This window comes from Phocoena sinus, chromosome 18 (genome assembly GCF_008692025.1).
Source record: "Phocoena sinus isolate mPhoSin1 chromosome 18, mPhoSin1.pri, whole genome shotgun sequence".
In the NCBI taxonomy this organism is placed as follows: domain Eukaryota; kingdom Metazoa; phylum Chordata; class Mammalia; order Artiodactyla; family Phocoenidae; genus Phocoena; species Phocoena sinus.
Window position 1 is genome coordinate 66886584 of NC_045780.1, and position 19626 is coordinate 66906209.

A 19626-nucleotide genomic window follows, 5' to 3' on the forward strand; every position below is an offset into this window, starting at 1 on the left:
GGACAGCAAGAAATGCTTACCACAGTGCTTGTCAAACTTGAGAGTGCTTCAGAGTCAGCCCTGGAGGGCTTGTCAAAACACAGATTGCTGGGCCCTACCCCCAAGACTTCGGACCCAGGACCTCTGGGCTGGGGCCTGAGAACCTGCATTTTTAATGAGCTCCCAGGGGCTGCTGGGCCTGCTGGCCCACGTATACTACACTTTGAAAACCTCTGGTCTAAAGATTCAGGGTTTTGAAGCTCAAATAATTTATCTGTGGGGCAGCTCCTCACCCACACCCCCAGCTTCCTTGGCAACAACAGGGTAAGCTGCTGGCACTCGCTGGAATTTTCCTACAGGATAATACTGAAACTCTATTCAGAGCCTTATTCCCTTAGGTTAGGCTTTGGTCCATGTTAAAATGCAAATGCTCTTTGGAGGAGGGTCAGGAGTTTATTGGACAAACATTCGTTGAGCATATTCTAGATACCAAGTACTGAACGGAACCCTGAGGATTTGAAACTAATAACAGTCTATTAGATACACACGAGCTTATACTGGGGGGAGACAGTTGGATAAATCAGTATTCACAGTTCTCATGAATTAAGGAATAATGGTGTCTACTTAAAAATAATTACCAGGCAGTGTTAAAAGACAGACTACAGAGAGGCCATCAAAAGGGGAATGAAGGGGACTTCCCTGGCGGCCCAGTGGTTAAGACTCTGCGCTTCCGATGCAGGGGGCACGGGTTCCATCCTTGGTCGGGGGAAGTAGGATCCCACATGCCGTGTGGTGTGGCCAAAAGATTTAAAAAATAAATAAATAAAATTAATTTTAAAAAGGGGAATGAAGGAGGTCAGGCTGGAGCCCCGCTTCGGGGGGCAGGGCCGGTGAGGGCTACCAGCCTGGTGAGTCAGCAGAGCCTCAAGGGCAAGATCATACCCTCCTCTGTGAGGGGCTTAGAAAGGCAGGAGGGGGAGAGAACGTGGGGTGCCTGAATGCCTGGAGAGGACAGGGGAAGGGAATACCTACAACGGCCAGAGAAATAACTGGGAACAAGTGCTTCAGAATTCGGCCCAGGTTCTGCCTGGGAAGGAGCTAATGGGATGGGATTGATTGTGAAGCTGGAAATAAAGCTGAAGCACAACTGAAAAGCAGCGAAGCAAACAGAAGCAAAAGCAAAGCACTGAGAGAAACTTAAACAGAAAACACTGGAAAATAATGGGAGCAAGAGACCTTGCTTCCCAGAGCAGCGCAGAAACTTCCAGGAAAGGCAAATGGCGCCCGGCATCGAATGGGTCCAAAGCTGACACCCGTGGCAGCTTTTTGAGAATAGAAAGACGTGCCCTCTCCACACAGACACATTTTAACAGGGAGCCCTCTGGGCAGGTGAGCTAGAAAGTGCCACCCCCTGCTCCCCCCTCGCCCAGGACGCTGGGAGCTTACTCAGCAGCTGTGCTCCCACCAAGGCCTCGAGCCAGATGGACTCCCCACCACTGCGACCAGCATACTGGGACTCGGCATCACACCCAGGGTGACCGCCGGGCCCTAAAAGTGTTTCATCTACTTCTGGGTTGGTAGCAGCTGGAGGAAGACAGCAGGCTCAGGCCTTTGTAGTGACACTGTGGGATGTGTACTTGGGGCAACTCCTCTGTGGGTTCCCTTTGGCTGCAGAATACGATGGTCTGAGAAATGAGGGGCGCTCTGGATAAGAGGCCCCGAGCGAGCGCCCCGTGCAGTCAGCTCTTGGATCTGCAAGGTACTGTCCTGCTCTCAGAATCTGTGGCTGGAGCAGATCCACCCCAGGCATGACCCCAGTCATTGATAGGGAACGACTGCAGAGAGGAAGCCTGGAAGTGGATTTATTCAGTAAATATTTATAGAGCGGCTCATCCTTTCATCACCTTGCTTTGGGACAGCTCTTGACTGTTCACAGAGTGTTTTTATGTTTCTTCTGTAATCAGTCCTTTGTGGCAGTAACCATGTAAAGTAGGTAGGAACTATCATTAACATTTTACAGATGAAGAAACTGGATCTCAGAGAAATTGACTTATTAAGGTCATATGAAGGAGGCTTGGCAAAACAAGGGCTGGAACCTGGCTCTTAGGACAGGGTACTTTCCACCATTCCAGAAAGTGCTGTGGCTAATAGAAGAAATGCAAAAGCCCCTACAACAGCGCCATCAGCAGAAATATAATGTAAGCTACATATATAATTCTGAATTTTTTGGAGGGGAGCTAAAAAGAAGCAAGTGAGTTTAATTTAAATAATAATATTTAATCCAGTTTGTTAAAAATATTATCAATTCACCATGTAGTAAATATGAAGCAATATTAATGAGGTGTTTTCATGGTTTTTTTTTCATACTAAGTCTTGGAAATCAGTGTGTATTTTATAATTAGAACACATCTCAATTAGGATGCTGGATTTTTATTAGAAATACTTGATCTGTATTTAGATTTCATAAAATTTACAACTGAAAAGTAGATTCATATACTCAAGTTGGCCCAAGCATACTTAAAAGTTTTCCGATAAGTAAACTGAGGATCCGTTTTTAAGTTAAATTTACGTTAATTAAGAGTAAATAAAAGATTTAAATTTAGTCCCTCAGTGACGCTAGCCATATTTCAAGTGCTCAATAGACATGGGTGGCTAGTGGGCCTCCCAGGAGCCTCCAGTCTGGTAGACCCGATATGTAATTTGCTCTATGTGTTGGTTAATTTAGTCTTGTCCCTTGATAACCATGTTAAAAGTTGGTCTTCTCCATCCTCGCCCATCCTTGCCCATCTCCTTCGGTGGCCTCCCGTGACCTCAATTAAATCTATTCTCACTTCGTCATTCCCACAGCTGCTTGCTGTGCCCACTCCAGAAGATGGAGGTTGTCATGGCCCAAGAGAGGTGATATCTTTGTAACAGTAGCTCGGTAACTTTTAGGATAGAAACAGAGAAGAAGCTGGGAGAAAGAGTGGATTCATGAACGGTTAGGACAGCGATATATTTAGGTGCAACCTGACGGGCCTTGTGGAACATTTTGACTTACACAGGACTCTGGCCATCAGAAACTTGGTTCCTCTGTTTCCAAAAGCAAGTCCATCTTGATAGAGTCGGACCACCTAAATTCTGGTTGGATTTTCATAGTAGTAGAAATGGCACTCCGTTTCTCCCAGAGGGAAAAAAATGTCTTCTTATCTAAAAGTATAAGCAAAAGTGCACCCCATTCACTGGATTGAGTTAAGGGCATTGTTCCCATGTGGTTTTTAGGAAGACTTGAGTAATGATTCATTTGCCATCTGTGCATGAATCTGTGTTTGCCTCTTTCTTTTCCTACACGTGACGCATCGGCCAAGACTGTGCTGCTTTGAGGAAGAGCATCTCCTGCGTCTTTGCTGTTCTGTGACCCCATTGGACCCAGGTCCTTGGGACTCGGGGACGCTGCAAAATATTTGGCAAATATGAACTACGTGTGTCCAGCCCCTCATTTTGTCTCCACATTATTGGCGCCTCAGCTCCACTGAACACACAAGCAGAAATGTTTCCTTGTCCCTTGCTTCCCTTGCTTTGTTCTCACAGGGTTTAGTGGTAAGGGTTGAGGTAATGAGGGTGCAGGTCCAGGCTGGTCGGTGAAACCCGACCCAGAGGCAATTTGGTTATTAAAGTCGTCTTCTTAAACTCTTGAAGTTAAGATAGTTGATGTTAGCTGCTGGGAATGCAATCCTGCCAAAAAGACAAGCAGGAGCCTGTCTGGCCCCTCAAATATTTCACAATGGGAAGCTAGGAATGTGTCATAGCTTTCCAGGTTGCCAATTTCCTTAAGTGCACATACAATTATAACTCATTCAAACACTTCTACGAACAAGTCAGAGAAGTATTGGGATGAAGAAGCATTTCCCACTAGTCCTGGGAGACGTCCCGCTAAATAAGTGATCCACAATCAGATAAGCTTGAGAGACGCCACTGCTTCTCTTCCCCTATCAGAGACTCATCCAAGGCCGAAAAAAGCCCTCTTGCAAGGAAGCCTGTTCAGCTCGGTTTGCCTGGTGTTAACTAAACTTAATTGATCATGAGACTTACTTTTTCAGGGAACACTTGTGAATCGCTCAAGAATTATTGCTCTCTGAACTTCTATGGTACATGACGATTTTAAATAACCTACTTCCAGCCTCCATTAAGTTTTTAGTTATAAATATTTTAGAAGGCCGTCAAGGCTAAGCAAGTATCTAAGGTAGCCCGTGGCATATCCAATATATAAAAATGACCAACTTCTGATATTTGTCCTCCATTCATGCTTGACTCAGTAATGTTAAATTTTTAACGTTTTAATAATTTCATAACCCTTGGAGATATTAAAAGAAACTAATCGTGCTGATCTTAGAAATCTGAATTGACTTGTTATATTTTTATTGTGTTAGATATGTGATTCAGCTCCAGCATTCCACAGAACAGAACATTCTCAGATTGTGGCTCCGTTAAAATCTAAACTGGACTCAGCTAAAATGAACTTGCATTCATTCACTTAGTCAGTGAGTCAGTCATCAGTTAAATCAGTCGAGAAATAGTTTTTGAGGACCAAATAGCCATGAACTAAGGCCCTAGGGAAACAGAAATGGAATATGCAAACTGCCCTTACCCTCTGAGTGCTTACAGCCTAGAAAGGAACACTAACATCACGCAAGTATTAAAGATAGAGAGGGGCTTCCCTGGTGGCGCAGGGGTTGGGAGTCCGCCTGCCGATGCAGGGGACACGGGTTCGTGCTCCGGTCCGGGAAGATCCCACATGCCGCGGAGCAGCTGGGCCCGTGAGCCATGGCCGCTGAGCCTGCGCGTCCGGAGCCTGTGCTCCGCAACGGGAGAGGCCACAACAGTGAGAGGCCCGCGTACCACAACAAAAAAAAAAAAAAAAAAAAAAAAAAATGTAGAGAGAAAGTATAGGAGATCTGAGAATAAATATCAGATCTACCTTTCCCTCTCTAAGTTCAAATCTCTGTAAACTAGAAAAGGATGGAAAGGGTAAGGAGCCCACACTTCATCCAGAATGACAATATCCCTATTATTTAGGAGAGTCACATCCCAAATGATTGGTTACAGCATTTCCAACAATACAATCAATGGCCTAAACGTGAAATTAATTGGAAGTCACAGTTCTAATACACTGTTTTGGCGATTAGGCACGTTAGATTGAATTGTTTCAGAATGCCTAATTATTGTGTCTGCCACACTTGTCTGTTTGAGTCATTCCTAACTTTTGGACTGCTGCCTAGATCAGTTCTGCAGTACAGTTGCAGTTTCGCATTCTTTTCTCTCTTTTTTAATGCATAACTTTCCTCACTATATTCAAAGCTCAAAGCTCTAAACCGCACTTTCGCAAATTCTAGATAAGAGCCAAATAGTTTGTTAAAGTGTGGATTCCATTGAGTTTGGGTGTAAGTTGATATTTTATTTGTGTTTTGCAGGTTCAAGATTTAAAAGTGCCTGTGTGAAGTCACTTTTGCTGGAAACCACAGCCCGGGAGCTTTTGTGTTATCGTGTTTTGCTATCAAATACACATTACCCTGACCTTACGAGTGGATGAAGATACCTCAGTTGTCTGGCTTTGCCAATTGCTTGATTTCGGAATTTTAAAAGGTGAAAGGAAAGAGAAATCCTGCTAAGATCTGAACATCTAAGTGGCTTATTTTCCAGCATCGTCAATAGCTGCGTGCATCAGAACTAAATATTCTCCCAAGGAGTGCCATGATATTGAAGTCACTTTATTAAAAACAATTGTGTCTGCAAAACGATCAGGCGACTCGGACGTTTGCAGCCAGAGATGACACTGAGCATGCTTTCATTGCGGCCCGCAGTCTTCGAGTGGGGCATATTGATTGATGAGTGACCGCCTGCCGATAAATTCTCTCCTCACTCTGTTTCCCGGATTGGGCTTCTTTAAGCAATCTGTCACTTACCTTCAGACTTACATGTGGGATTTTTCACAGCAATAGTTTTGGAATCATTGGAACTTGATTTGATTTCATCATTTAACAGAAACGAACAGGATCCAAATTATTTTCTCATCATGGCTTTGAATGTTGCCCCGGTCAGAGATACAAAATGGCTGACCTTGGAAGTCTGCAGACAGTTCCAGAGAGGAACGTGCTCCCGTTCTGATGAGGAATGCAAATTTGCTCACCCCCCCAAAAGTTGCCAGGTCGAAAATGGAAGAGTAATCGCCTGCTTTGATTCCCTAAAGGTAAGAGAATGTATTTTACGTGTCAAATCAATGCCACATTGGACTTTCAAATAGGATATTTGTCGTTGTACTTTTACAGACGTTTAACAATCGATTTTAGATCCTGTTTTCTTATTTGTGGTGACTGTTGGGAGATTTGCACTCTAATTTTTTCATATCAGGTATATATAAAGTTTTTACGGATCCATGTTTAAATTAAAAATACATGGTGCTGTATTTTTGGTCTGGCGTGACATTCATGTACCCAAGAGTTTTAAATCAAAGTCTGGCTTGTGACAACTGAGGATAAATATTTTATTAACGTTTGATCTTCTGGAGGTTATACAAAGGTGAAGAAATTGAATGTGTCACTTTTATGTGCCAGTTATTCTGATTCACCTCTTGAAGAATTTTCTACTCTTGTGGCTTTCTTTCTTGACCAAGGGTTTCCTAAAATACTTAACAGGTTTTTCACTCTCTCTGACAATTTGTCATGGCTAACAGAAATTATTAAGTACACACGCAGTACTTCTTGAGAACCTACTATGTGTAAGTTAACACACAGCACATCAGAGAAGAAACGAATGTGATTCAAGATGGTATCCTTGGTGATCTCACTGTCTGGTAGGGAAAACAAAGCAAATGGCTACAATGCAAGACAGAAAGGGACACGGGCCCTAAGAGAAGGATAGAGGGCAGACTTCTATGGGGGTCCATAAATGGGAGAGCTGGCTTCCAGCTGATTGTTTCAAGAAATGTTTTTGGAGGCTGTGGCACCTGAGTTGTATACTGAGTTTGGTGGAGCCTGGGCTTGAAGAAATGGGAGAATTATAATGAAAGATCTAATTGAAGGAAATGGGGATGCCTTAGCCCATAATGCTTTGGGGTTGATTTTGCCCTAAGATTATGGATTCTATCAATCCCTGACTGTCTAGGACAGTTCTAACATCACTGGATATAGGTAAGATATATAGCTTAAAAAAAAAAAAAGATTTGGGAAATCATAGTGCTGTGAGTTTACAAAATAGTGGCCTTAGTCTTTTCTTGAGTATGAAGGGACTGGGTATGTTTCTTGGAAAAAGTTGATCTTAAAGTAAAAAGACTTTTAAGTGAAAATTGAAATACAAGACTTCAAGTCATATATTAAAGGGAAAATGTGTCTATATACTAAAAGCAGAAGAATGCATTTATAGATCAATAGAATTATTTTAAGGATTAAAATTTGAAAAATTATAGATATGTGATTTACCTCAATAGCTACTCCATTTTCTTTCTTTTTTAATCTTTTTTGTCTAAGCTTATTAGATTAGACTTTAAAATTATAAATCATTTTGTCTACACAGAAATGAATAGATGGATAAATCACAATTCATATAAACTATAACAGCATAAGCACATTTTTATATTAGTATTTATTTTGCTTGTAGTCAAAAAAGTAAACAAAGTATTTGCTTCTATGATTATCACCAATGGAAGCATTCACTATAAAAAGCAGTGTAGATTGAAAACTAGAACATAAGAACTTTAAGATATGGAATCAGGTCAGAAATGAGAAATTCATTTTCCAGGTCATCCCCAATCTCTTCATTTTATTAATCCAACCCTTCTCTGGTTAGATATTTACTATTAAACTGAGATTTTAGCAAGTTTCTTAAAACTTTTAATTCTTGGACTTCCCTGGTGGTGCAGTGGTTAAGAATCCGCCTGCCAATGCAGGGGACATGGATTTGAGCCCTGAGGGTCCAGGAAGATCCCACATGCCTCAGAGCAACTAAGCCTGTGCGCCACAACTACTGAGCCTTCGCTCTAGAGCCCACGAACTGCAGCTACTGAGCCCGTGTGCCACAATTACTGAAGCCTCATGCCACAACTACTGAAGCCTACATGCCTAGAGCCCGAGCTCAGCAACAAGAGAAGCCACCGCAGTGAGAGAAGCGCACGCACCGCAACGAAGAGTAGCCCCCGCTCACCACAACTAGAGAAAGCCTGCGCGCAGCAACAAAGACCAACCCAGCCAAAAATAAATAAATAATAATTTTTTTAAAAATGTGGTTTTGGTTCAAGGTGTTGGAGTGTGTGTGTGCCCACGTGATTCTGAAATGCATGATTTCAGATATTATGACGTGATAATGTACAGGACAGCTTCACACTTTAAGAATTCTTGGACCCACCAATTATACTTCCTGCATAAGAGATCCATTTCCCTATCATGACTTCTACTCTCCCTTGTAAATCAACTGCTTCCCCTTTGTGGCCTCCCTTGACACTATTCAGACCTCCATATACAGTTGATTCCTCTAAGTATGTGTCCTTGCACAAGCAAGTAAGTTTCCCAAAGGCAGGATTGTGTCTTATTCATCTTTGTGCCCCAGCACCTAACGTGGTTGGTACCTGGCACATAGCAGAAGTGCAATCATAACCATTCAAAGTATGCATAAATTAAGAAAAACTCCCCACAATTTTTCAAAAGGGATTATTGATGATCATTGGTGAACTTCAGACACAGAACTTCTCTGCATGAGTCTTCACCATTTTCTTTAAATATTTCATTTTACAAGCCTGGCCAGCCTCTCCTTTGAGGTCTCTCTTGCTCTTTTCCCCCAGGGCATGCTCCTCATTCTTTTACCATTCTAAACTGCCTGCCTATTTTACCTCTAACGCCACCTCTTCCTCCCCTTGCTCCCTAACGTAGATGCTCTCCGAGACTCAGCGTTGGTCCTTTCTAGGCCACGTTCAGTGATCAGCTCTGAAAGCGGACCTGCACTCAAATATTCAGTCCCCCCTCTGTGATGCTCAATCCCAACGCTGCGTGTGTGCCCTTTCCTTGCCAACTTTATGGCTCCCAATGCCTACTGAATGCCCCATGTGAATGGTCCATTGTCCCCTGCAGTTCAACATATCTAAATCCACATTCTTCATCCTGTCTCCACCCTGAGCCATCATCCCACTCCATCCCTATGCCTTGTTCCCCAGGCACAAAATCTTAGGTGGATCCTGACCATCATGCCAAGCACCCTTAGTTTTTTTTTTTCTTCTTCTTGATGTGCTGGTTGTAGGGAAGTATACATCTTTAAGAATTAATCAAAACTATGGAATCTTTACCCAGAAAAGTGGTCATACCCTCAGACTACTGCAAACAATCTCAAGATCTCCAAGGTTTCATGTTGGCTTCTAAGAGCTGTCTCTGGACTGTGAGTTACGGAACTCTCATTCAAGGAGAAGTCTGACACATTAAGGTGGGCACAAGAAGACCAGAGGGTCATTAAAGATACTTTTTGATTATTTTCCAAGTTTTCCTAGAGCCAAGATTAGAGCCAAATTCTTCCTAATGCTCAAGATATTCTCTGCTAAGGAATGATATACCTTTAGCTTCCAGGACAAAAGGAGGGCCATTACTCCCTGTCTAAGAACAGGTGGAATCAGTTTCAGTGCCTTCAGTAAGCAAAGGAATGAGGCTTCTCAAGCAATGCAGCATCTGCCTAAATGTCTTCCTTAGGGATAGCACATCTGTGGCATTTATGGCTGATGCCACTTTCCTAGGGACACAGCTTCCACCAGTGAGATACCTACATTCTAACACAGTTTAAAATGAAGAGTCAGGGACTTCCCTGGTGGCACAGTGGTTAAGAATCTGCCTGCCAATGCAGGGGACACGGGTTCAAGTCCTGGGCCAGGAAGATCCCACATGCTGTGGGAAAACTAAGCCAGTGCACCACAACTACTGAGCCTTCGCTCTAGAGCCCACGAGCCACAACTACTGAGCCCACGTGCCACAACTACTGAAGCCTGCATGGCTAGAGCCCATGCTCCGCAACAAGAGAAGCCACTGCAACGAGAAGCCCACGCACTGCAGTGAAGAGTAGCCCCCGCTCGCCACAACTAGAGAAAGGCTGCGTGCAGCAACGAAGACCCAACGCAGGCAAACATAAATAGTTTAAATAAATAAATTTTTAAAAAATATTTTAAAACATTAAAAAATAAATAAAATGAAGAGTCAGACAAGGTAATCTCTATGTTAGTTTCCTAGGGCCGTAGTAACAAATCACCACAGACTGGGTGGCTTAAAACAACAGGAATTTATTATCTCCCAGTTATGGGGCTGGAAGTTTGATCAAAGTGTCCTCAGGATCACGCTCCCTCTGCAGCTCTTACAGGAGGATCCTTCCTTGCCTCTTCTGGTTCCTTGTCGTGCATGCGTTCCTTGACTTATGGTAGCATTACTCTGATCTCTGCCTCCAGCTGCAGGTGTCTGTCTTTCTGTGTGTCTCTTTTTGCCTCATCTTCCCTCTGAGTCTGTGTCCAAATTTCCCCTTCTTACAAGGACAACAGTTATATTAGGTTAGGGCCCCCCGCTTCTCCAATATGACCTCATCTTAGCTAATGACATCCACAATGACCCTATTTTCAAATCAAGTCACATTCTGAGGGACAGGGATAATTCTATTTAAGATTTCAATATATCTTTTGGCGGGGGTGGAGGCGTGGAGGGGGACAACACAATTCAATGCATAACAATAATGTCCGAACATCAGAAATGAAGCACTGTGGTCTCATTCAATGATCCCAGATTGCGTTTCAGAGTCCACCTCCACACACTGCCCTGAATAGCCACTAGCCATCACCGGAGCTGGCAAAAGAGAGGAGGCTTAAAAAACTCCAGTTTTTGTTAGTGAATAAAAGAAGGGATGATGATAAACTGTCATTCTATGATTATAATAGTCTGTGTTTAAAACATGTAAGAATAGATAAAAATAATTCACAGAGAAAAATGGCATAACTTACTCCTCCAAAAAAATACTAATGGAGTAAAATACTAATTTTAACCTTAATTATATTGTTTAATAATTACATTTGTTTGTTATTCACTTTGCCTTGGGCAGTGATGTTAACTTCTGCTAGTCTGTGTAGCAGTTCTTAGGAAACCATTTCTTTACATTTATCATAATAAACGATTTGTTTAATATTCTATTTTTTCCAAACATGGAAATAGCATTTTGTCAGTACACTTCTTTCATTCAAACTCTTGTTTTTATTTTAGGATGTTTTTAATACAATGACATTGGAAGCAAAGATTTTAGGTAAAAGCCCTGGCCTGAGAAGCTATAGCTGAGTCCTGGCATTTCTGCATGTAAGCTTACATCATTTCACCTCTCCCAGCTCCAGATTACTCGTCAGTAAACATTCATTCATTCGTTTGTTTATTCATTCATTCCCTCTTTAACTAAACAAGAGGTACAAACTCAAAATCTGCAGGAACCAGCAAGTAATATGAATGAGTGACTCAGCACTCATGGCTGGGGAGACCCAGGGCTCGCCGGAGACGGCAGGAATTTAGCTGAAGAGCACATAACCCCTCTAAAGACGGCAGCTGCCACCCAGCCACAAACAGCTGTGGTCTGCCTTGTGAGAATCCTGGAGATTTTTAAAAAAAGAACCAGAGATACAAGTTTTGATGTGAAGTTTCCCAATTTCTAAATCTTGGCAACCAATTAAAATATCTTTAAACCCCAAAGTTCAACTAAAACACACCTACAGGATGCATTCAGCCTGAAGACTGCCACATTTATCATCTGAAATAAACAAACAAATACTGATCCTGTGACAGGTGCCACTAAACACTGGGAATAGAACAGCATATACAGCTTCTTCCATCAATAGAGCTAATTGAGGGCAGAGTAAATTTATAAACTGCTCTTAATCGTTCTTGAAAGACTTGATTCACACTGCTTTGGTGATTCACTCTCTGGTTTTCCCCTTACCTCATTGGCCACTCCGTCTCTGTCTCCCTTCCTGAATCTCCTGCCTCCTCCCGACCTCTAAATGCTGGCGTTTCTCCAGGCTTGACCCTTGAGCATCTTCTCTGCATTTGCTCACATCACAGCGGACAGTTACCTGACTCTTCTGGTAACTCACCAAGCACATTTTTGCCTCAGGAGCTTTGTACTTTCTGCCCAGAAAACTGGACTTCCCTAGATGACCTTATCCAACCCAAAGGCTGTTTATTTTCTATATACTGAAGTTTTAAAAAATTTCTAGCTCTAGGCTTAATTTCTCCCCTGAACTCTAGACTCATGTATCCAATTGCCAACCTGACATCTCTACCTGGATATTCAAGTGACATCTCAAATTTAATATATCCACTAATAAGTTCTTGATTCCCCCTTCAACCTGCTGTTCCCATGGTACCTATTCTCAATAGATGGTACCATTTATTCAGTTGATCAAATGAAACATCTTGAAACCCAGCCTGAATCCTCTCTTACCATTACCACCATATCCAATCTCTCAGTCTATTCTATCAGTAAGTCCTATTCTCTCTGCCTTCAAAAGATATCCTAAATCTGAGCATTTTTCAGCACTTCTATGATGACTGCCTTGGCCCAAACTACCATCGTGTCTCAAATGGATTGTTATAATAGTCTACTGTAGCTTTCACTTTTGCCACTTCCTACTCTAGTGACCCATAAGTCATGTCACTCTCTTGCTCAAAACCTTCCAATAGCTGCCCATTTCATTTATGAAACCTGAAGTCCCTAAGGCCCCATGTGGTCTGCACCCCACTGCATTCCTGGTCCCACTGTGCTCCTGTCAAATTGGCCTCTTTGCTCCTCAGGCCTTTGCACTGGATGTTCCCTCTACCTGGAATGCTCTTTCCACAGGTTACCATAAGCCTCAGTTCTTCACTTTAGTCTGGACTTCGCTTAAATATCACACATCCATCCACAAAAGCAACCTCAGAACTTGTCCTTAAGGGATGTTATCTGCCTACGTATCTCCTGCTTGCCCATGTCCACTGCTAGGAGTTAAGGCTGTAAGGCAGGGGTCTCATTGCTCTTTCCTTGTACCTGGCAGCTGCTGGGTGTGCAATCATATTTACCAGTGAATAAGTAAGTATATCCTTAAATCCTACACTTTAAAGTATCACTGTTCCAACAAAATTCAGATCACTTTTTTGGCTACCTCTTATTCATTTTCTCTGTTAATCTACAGACAGAAAACCCCTCAAAGTTAAAGGCTTTGTACAAACAAGTTCTTTGATTTACAACCCAGAAGGGGTTTCTGGATCACGTTCATGGTTTTGACTGCACTGATAGGCAGGTCATATGGAGACTTGCCCACAAGTGACAGCTATTAAAATTCCTGGACTGGCTTGTTGGGCCACTGTGGGCACCCACCTCAGCCCTCCCCAAAGCCTGGCCATAGACTGATACTGGTATTGGACAACATTTTCACTAGTCTTCTACAAAATTAGGACATTGAAATACATTTGTGTATCTTTTTGGTTTGGTTTGGTTTTTATTGTGATGAGAACACAACAGGAGATCCACCCTCTCGACACATTTTTAAGTGTACAACACAGCATTGCTGTCTACAGGCGTGACGTTGTCCAGCATCTGGCATAACTGAAACTGTATGAAGTACATTTTTTCATAGAGGTAAATTCTTAAAAGGTTGCTTTTTATTGAGATTGTCTGCTTCTTGTTTTTTTCTGATTATCATAATATTCCTTTCTTTTCTAAAATGATTCTCAATGGATGTGTTTTGTTGTCCTTTTTCCTTAATGTCCTTACTCAGCAAAAAAGAAGTGGGCAACTCTATGTCAGTTCCCCTCTCTTCTTATGAAATATTACTGCTCCATAAAATTCATAAAAATCTATATCATTTGGTCTGACATTCCCACCATCAGACTCACTTCTCTGAGTCACACAGGAAAGTCTTCGTCATTAGAAAGTCACTGTTGAGTCCGCATTACCTGAGAGGCCTCTCGAACTTTTTCTGTTAGCAAATGAGGACAGCTTGATCTATCAAATAAGCTAATTTTCATTTTTGGTGGGGAAAAGAGCCTGACCGGAGACCATGAGACCTAGAACATACTTGTCTCATTGCACAAGAGCAAGTCTTAGGAAGCCAAAGACAGCTGGCATTCAGTGTCAAGGTCTAAACCATGGCAGGGGCTCACCCCTGGGGCTGGAGACCAGGGTTGTTCTAGGGGAGCTTCACCAATAATGAACTTCACCTGTTTTACAATTTCACCATGAACTGACCTGCTAATGGTAAATAGAACATTCTTTCCACTTGGTTTGGTTCAATTTCCTCTGGCTCAAAAGACTATAGTCTAGTATGTAATACTCTTTCTCAGCTCTGTTTTGACCAAGAAGGATAAAACTGATAGAGGACAAATGCTCCCCTGAGCACCCACCCTTGGATTCAGGGTGTAAGTGGATGCTGACATGTTTATTTGTGATCAACCTTACCTAGACATCCTGCCTGACCAACCAGCATTTTGGAGCTGTGACTGATAAGACCGTTTTCTTATGACTGAAGTCATGTACCCATAATGAACATTAAGCCCTGTGGAAGACGAGATACTGCCAGGAGAGAGAGGAAAAGAAAGTGACTCAGAGGCTTTAACCTGGTTAAAGCAAAACAAAATGACTAGAGTCAACTTCAGGCATGTTTATATGTTTCATTTAGATTACTATCACCATACTCGAGTATTTCATATTCTTCTAAAAATCACTGCTTACAATTTTTGATTGAATATGATATGGGCACTAAGGTACATTTGTAATCAATCTTAATATGAAGACTTATTTGCTGAAAAGTAGAATACAGTTAATATAGCCTTCTTAAAAATGCCCATCTGGTCCACTTCTCAAATCTCATTCGGAAGAATATTTCAAGTGCTCCCAGCCCTTAGTAAAATCATTAATAATGACACTGAAGATATCATTTCCACACCTGCTATGAAACTAAGCGCTGACCCAGATGCTCAGGATCTAAAATTAACCGGCAGCAGCCTCATTTGAGTGATTTAATTCACATTGCTTCTCTCCCATTCCCGTTGGGTGCCTGAGTTGTTAACAGAAACAGCGATACTGGAAAATATTGGGATAGCAGAATTCTTAATGAAGGATTCTAGTAGATCCAGACGTTCTGAGTGTTGTATAAAGCTGAGGCGAAAGAAATTTCATATCCTAGAGGACTTCGATATCTTTATTCATTTACTTATTCTACAAATAGCCACTGAGCTACCCCTAAGTGCCAAGCACGACATTTGGTGCCTAAAAAAGACACAGGAACCTTGTTCCCGTGGAACTCACAGTCAAGTGCGGGAAACAACAAGAGAAAAGTAAACAAACTAATCAAATCATCACAATTTATCCAGACTGTTATTCCTTCACGAAATGCTGAGCGCCCACAGAGTGCAGGCATCACCGTGTAAAAGCCCACAGCGTTCCTGACCCAGTGGGGTTTTCAGTCTAATGGGAGTGACAGAAAACAAATGGGTAGAAACACCGCCCCTGCAAAAAGTAATTATTTTTAAGTTGTGAGAAGTGCTAAAAAGGAAATACAAGGTATGTGGATAGAAAACAATGCGATTGAGGAAGAATTTAAACAGAAAGGATGGCCTGGGATGCTTTCCCCAAGGAGGTGCTTTCTGAGCAGAGACCTGAAGGGTGAGAAGGAAGCAGCCATGTGAGGAGAGAAGAGCTTCCCCTGGCACAGGGAAAAGAGAGCCCTAAAGCCTGGAGAGAAAAGCACTTAGCCAACTTCTGGAAACGAGGTGAGGGGGACTATAGCATGACCCATCATCGGTCAGGGGGAGACGCACCTGAGACAAGGAATAAGAGACAGACTGTGTAGGAGTTTGGATTTTATGCTCCGTACTAAGATTTGAGCGAGAGGATGCTTTGCCTTGTGAGAAGGTCCTCTGCCTGGACAAGGAATTGCAGGAGGATACTGGGCCGGGAGCTCAGTGCGCGAAGCTTTGCATTGTCCCGGTCACTGCCAATGCCACCGGGGGTGGGGGTGGTGTGGTGGTGGTGGCGGCAGTGATAGAGAAGAGTGAACTTAAAATAAAATTTGGAGGTAGATATTATTAGGAAAGATGCATCCTGGTGGCGTATTAAAAGGGCCAATGAATATGCATCGTAGCCTCGTTTGTTCCTTTATGGCACGTGGAACCGATGGTTTGGAGAGGGAAGTTACCGTCCCCTCTGGAGAGTTCATTTCTCCTGGTCCTGTTTGCCCTGCTGGCTATTTTATTCTTAATGTTCTCTAAGGATATTCTCTATGTGGTCACTCAGGGAGCTGGGTGGGAACCAGAGCTCCCGGAGAGAAGCTAGTTTATTATCTGAGTAGTGGTACTGCTACGCAAAATCAGCCTGCTTATCTAGAAAACCCTTCTAAATGTGCCTTGTATGATAGAAGTTCCTATTACTTCTGGTTTTCTTTTGGTCAAGTCTTGAGATTGGCTTGAATCGCATGAACTTTTTCTAGAACGTTTTACACAGAAAGTTCTATTGGATCATTTGTTTTTCAGAATTATTTTATTACCAATTTCAATCCTAAATTTAAAACTTAGGTTATTTTTACATGGCGTTTAAACCCAGTTCTTTAACTACATTGCAGAAAGTGTTCCTTCTCAGAGAGCCCTATGTCCCCCAAATTTCTAAAATCTCTAATTGAAGTAAAAGTAACTTTTTGATAAGTGGTTTCATTTCTTCTTTCTTTATAGATTTTCTTCTCATTAAGTTCATCTTAATTTACAATTTTCTCAATTATTTATTTTACTCAGTTTTCAATTTAATCACTAATTTATTTTACTCTGTTATAAGCCTTAATCTTCTCTCTATTATTAAATAGTTTAAATAATTTATTTATAAATGTTATTATATTTTTTCTTTCTAGTTTTTTCTTTGATTAAATTGGCCCGATTTGCCAGAGATTTGTCTGTTTTATTTGAAGAACATGTTCTTGGTTTAGCTATCAATCCTGCAAAAGATAGGCTTAATTTTTTTCTCATTATTATGTTCATTTATTTTTTTATTTCTACTTTATTATTTTCTTTCTCACTAGCTTTCCTTAATTTCTTTTATCTTTTTTTTTTTTTTCTAAATTCCCATGTAGACTGTTTAGGTGTCTTTTCATAATTCTTTTCTTCAAAAAGCATTTAGAGCTGTGAATCACTACATAAAATAGGTTTGCCTCCATCTCATAGTTTTTTTTTTTTTTTCATCTCATAGGTTTTTGTTCAACAACGTTCTCACATTTGTTATTTTCTAGTTTGCTTATTAACTCATTTATTATTTATGTGACTATTTCTAAAATGTCCAATTAATTTGAGTTTTTTTTTCCTTTAAAGTTCTGATATTAATTTCTAGTAATATCTTATTATTAAGATAATGGAGTTGTGCAATTTTTACTTTAAAAATGCACTGAAATCTCTTATGGTCCACATCATGATCAGTGTTTGTAAGATTCATTTTCTGTTCTTAGGTGCAAAGTTATATCAGTGTATCGATATTTATACAAACATTAAATAATTCATGTGTTTTATGTCCTTAATTGCTTATTTTTGTCTCCTTGACCCACCAGAGAGTTATGTAATTTTGAAATTTTAATACAACTCATGTGTTTCCTTATATTTCTAGCAAGTTTTGCTTTTCATGGCCTGACACTATGCTACTCTGTGCCTACTGTTTCATGACTCGTGGCTTTTTTATGGTTTTACTTGTATCAATATGTAGTTGACCTTCTGTCAAATTTATTCTTTAATACAAATGTACCATCCCTGCTTTTTTTCTTCATGCTTTCCAAATATAGCTTGTCATTCTTTTATTTTTAATTGTATTATGTATCTCTCTCATGTAAGCATCATTGCTTCGAATTTGATTTTTAATTTGAATGAATTTTGAAGTCTTACATGTCTCTGACATTTAAAAAAGAAAAAAACATCCTATGTAACTATCTAAGGAACACCTTCATCTTTATTTTATCAGGACCTACAGTACCCTCACTATTGACTTTGTCAGATGATAGAATTGCACCAAAAGAGATAGAACTCATTTATGTCTGGTGTTCCAGATGGACTAGAAACACTGGAAATAATAGGCCTTCTGGCCATATTTATATAATGTAGTCTGTGGGTTACTGTCTGACATCTCCAAGGATCAGGTTTGATGGAGGTGGAGACGTCAAGCAACGTCTGTGTACTCTATCACTTACAACTGGGAGCAGGCCATAGCACAGAGCAGAAGATACTTCTTTCAACAGAGAAAGACTTTAATCTCCCTAATCTTAAACTTTTCCAGCTAGACTCCTGCAGTATCTGTCTCCCTTTTGTCTCTAACTTCTTCTGCTACCTCCAAAAATCCTCACCAATCAATCAATGACTCTGTTCAATATTGTGCCATATTCCTTGGGAGTTCTTGCCCTGAGGGATTTTATAAAATAACGGAGACAAAAATCCATGTAAAATTAACGATTAAATACCAAACTATTTGGTACCAATTAGTAGAAGAATAGGCTTTTTTAGAAAAGAGAGAGAGTAATTGGCTGTAATAGGCAGTGAAAACGTGTCACAGAAGACAGCTTTATGGGGTAGGTAGAATTAGCTCAAAGGAAGGACTGATCTTCATGTTGCGTACCCTACATCCATGGCTCCCAAATGCTTTTCCCTTGGGAACTTCTAGAGGCACCTCTTTGGTAGGTCTGGGTACAGATCCCGAGAATCCGTATTTTTAGAAGCTCTCCAATGATTCATATGCCCAGCCAAATTTAGAAAATATTACTTTAAATGATCGCATCCCACACTCTGAAACTGTTCTTATGCTGCATAAATCTATTAGGCATCCCTGAAGGTCTTACTTAAAGTTTCCATTTGTCTTCCAAGGTTCCAATAAGGCACAAATGCTGTGATTTCTCACTGGTAGCATTTTCCAAGTCAGGATTTAAAAAAAAATAAAAACATAAAAACAGGCACCTGTTCTATACCCTTGACGTCTTATTCCTGTGCCAATTTTAACTGCAATGTTCAACCACACAACAGCCTATAAATCAGTAGTAATAACTGTAAACTATAAAACAGCAACCAATCTTAGTTAGTCCCAGTTTAAAATATTATGGTGCCATTGAGAGGGGAGAACAGCCAGCATGTGAGATAATGGGGAATTCTGAATAAGGGAATGAATCGGATATATTTACTCTGCAGAAAGAAAGATTCAGAGAAGACATGATAGCCTTCTCCAAATATTAGAGCTGGCATGTTGAAGAGGAAGTAAACTTGCTCTAGGTAAAGAGTGGAGCCAATGTATAAGGTCTGTAGAGAGACAGGTATTTGTTTAGTATGAGGAAAAAATTAATAAACGTGCCTGGTAGGATAAAAGTTCCCATCTCAGGGGCTTCCCTGGTGGCGTAGTTGTTGAGAGTCCACCTGCCGATGCAGGGGACACGGGTTCGTGCCCCGGTCCAGGAAGATCCCACATGCTGTGGAGCGGCTGTGCCCATGAGCTATGGCCACTGAGCCTGCACGTCTGGAGCCTGGGCTCTGCAACGGGAGAGGCCACAACAGTGAGAGGCCCGTGTATCACAAAAAAAAAAAAAAAAGTTCCCATCTCAGAAACTGCTCAAATAATGCAAGCCTGGGATTTGTATTA

The 19626-nt window shown here is 41.3% G+C and overlaps 1 protein-coding gene across 11 annotated transcripts in view; it reads left to right on the forward strand.

Moving 5' to 3' along the window:
• Positions 1 to 19626, forward strand: part of MBNL2 (muscleblind like splicing regulator 2) — a 153543-nt gene that overhangs the window by 45577 nt on the left and 88340 nt on the right. For all 11 annotated transcript variants that reach the window (XR_004346674.1, XR_004346675.1, XM_032611221.1 and 8 more), the window contains one exon: positions 5430 to 6205. Coding sequence is in view for 9 of the 11 variants with exons in the window: in XM_032611221.1 (XP_032467112.1) it covers positions 6032 to 6205 (174 nt within the window). In the remaining 2 variants the exon portion in view is untranslated. The remainder of the gene's footprint in view (positions 1 to 5429; positions 6206 to 19626) is intronic.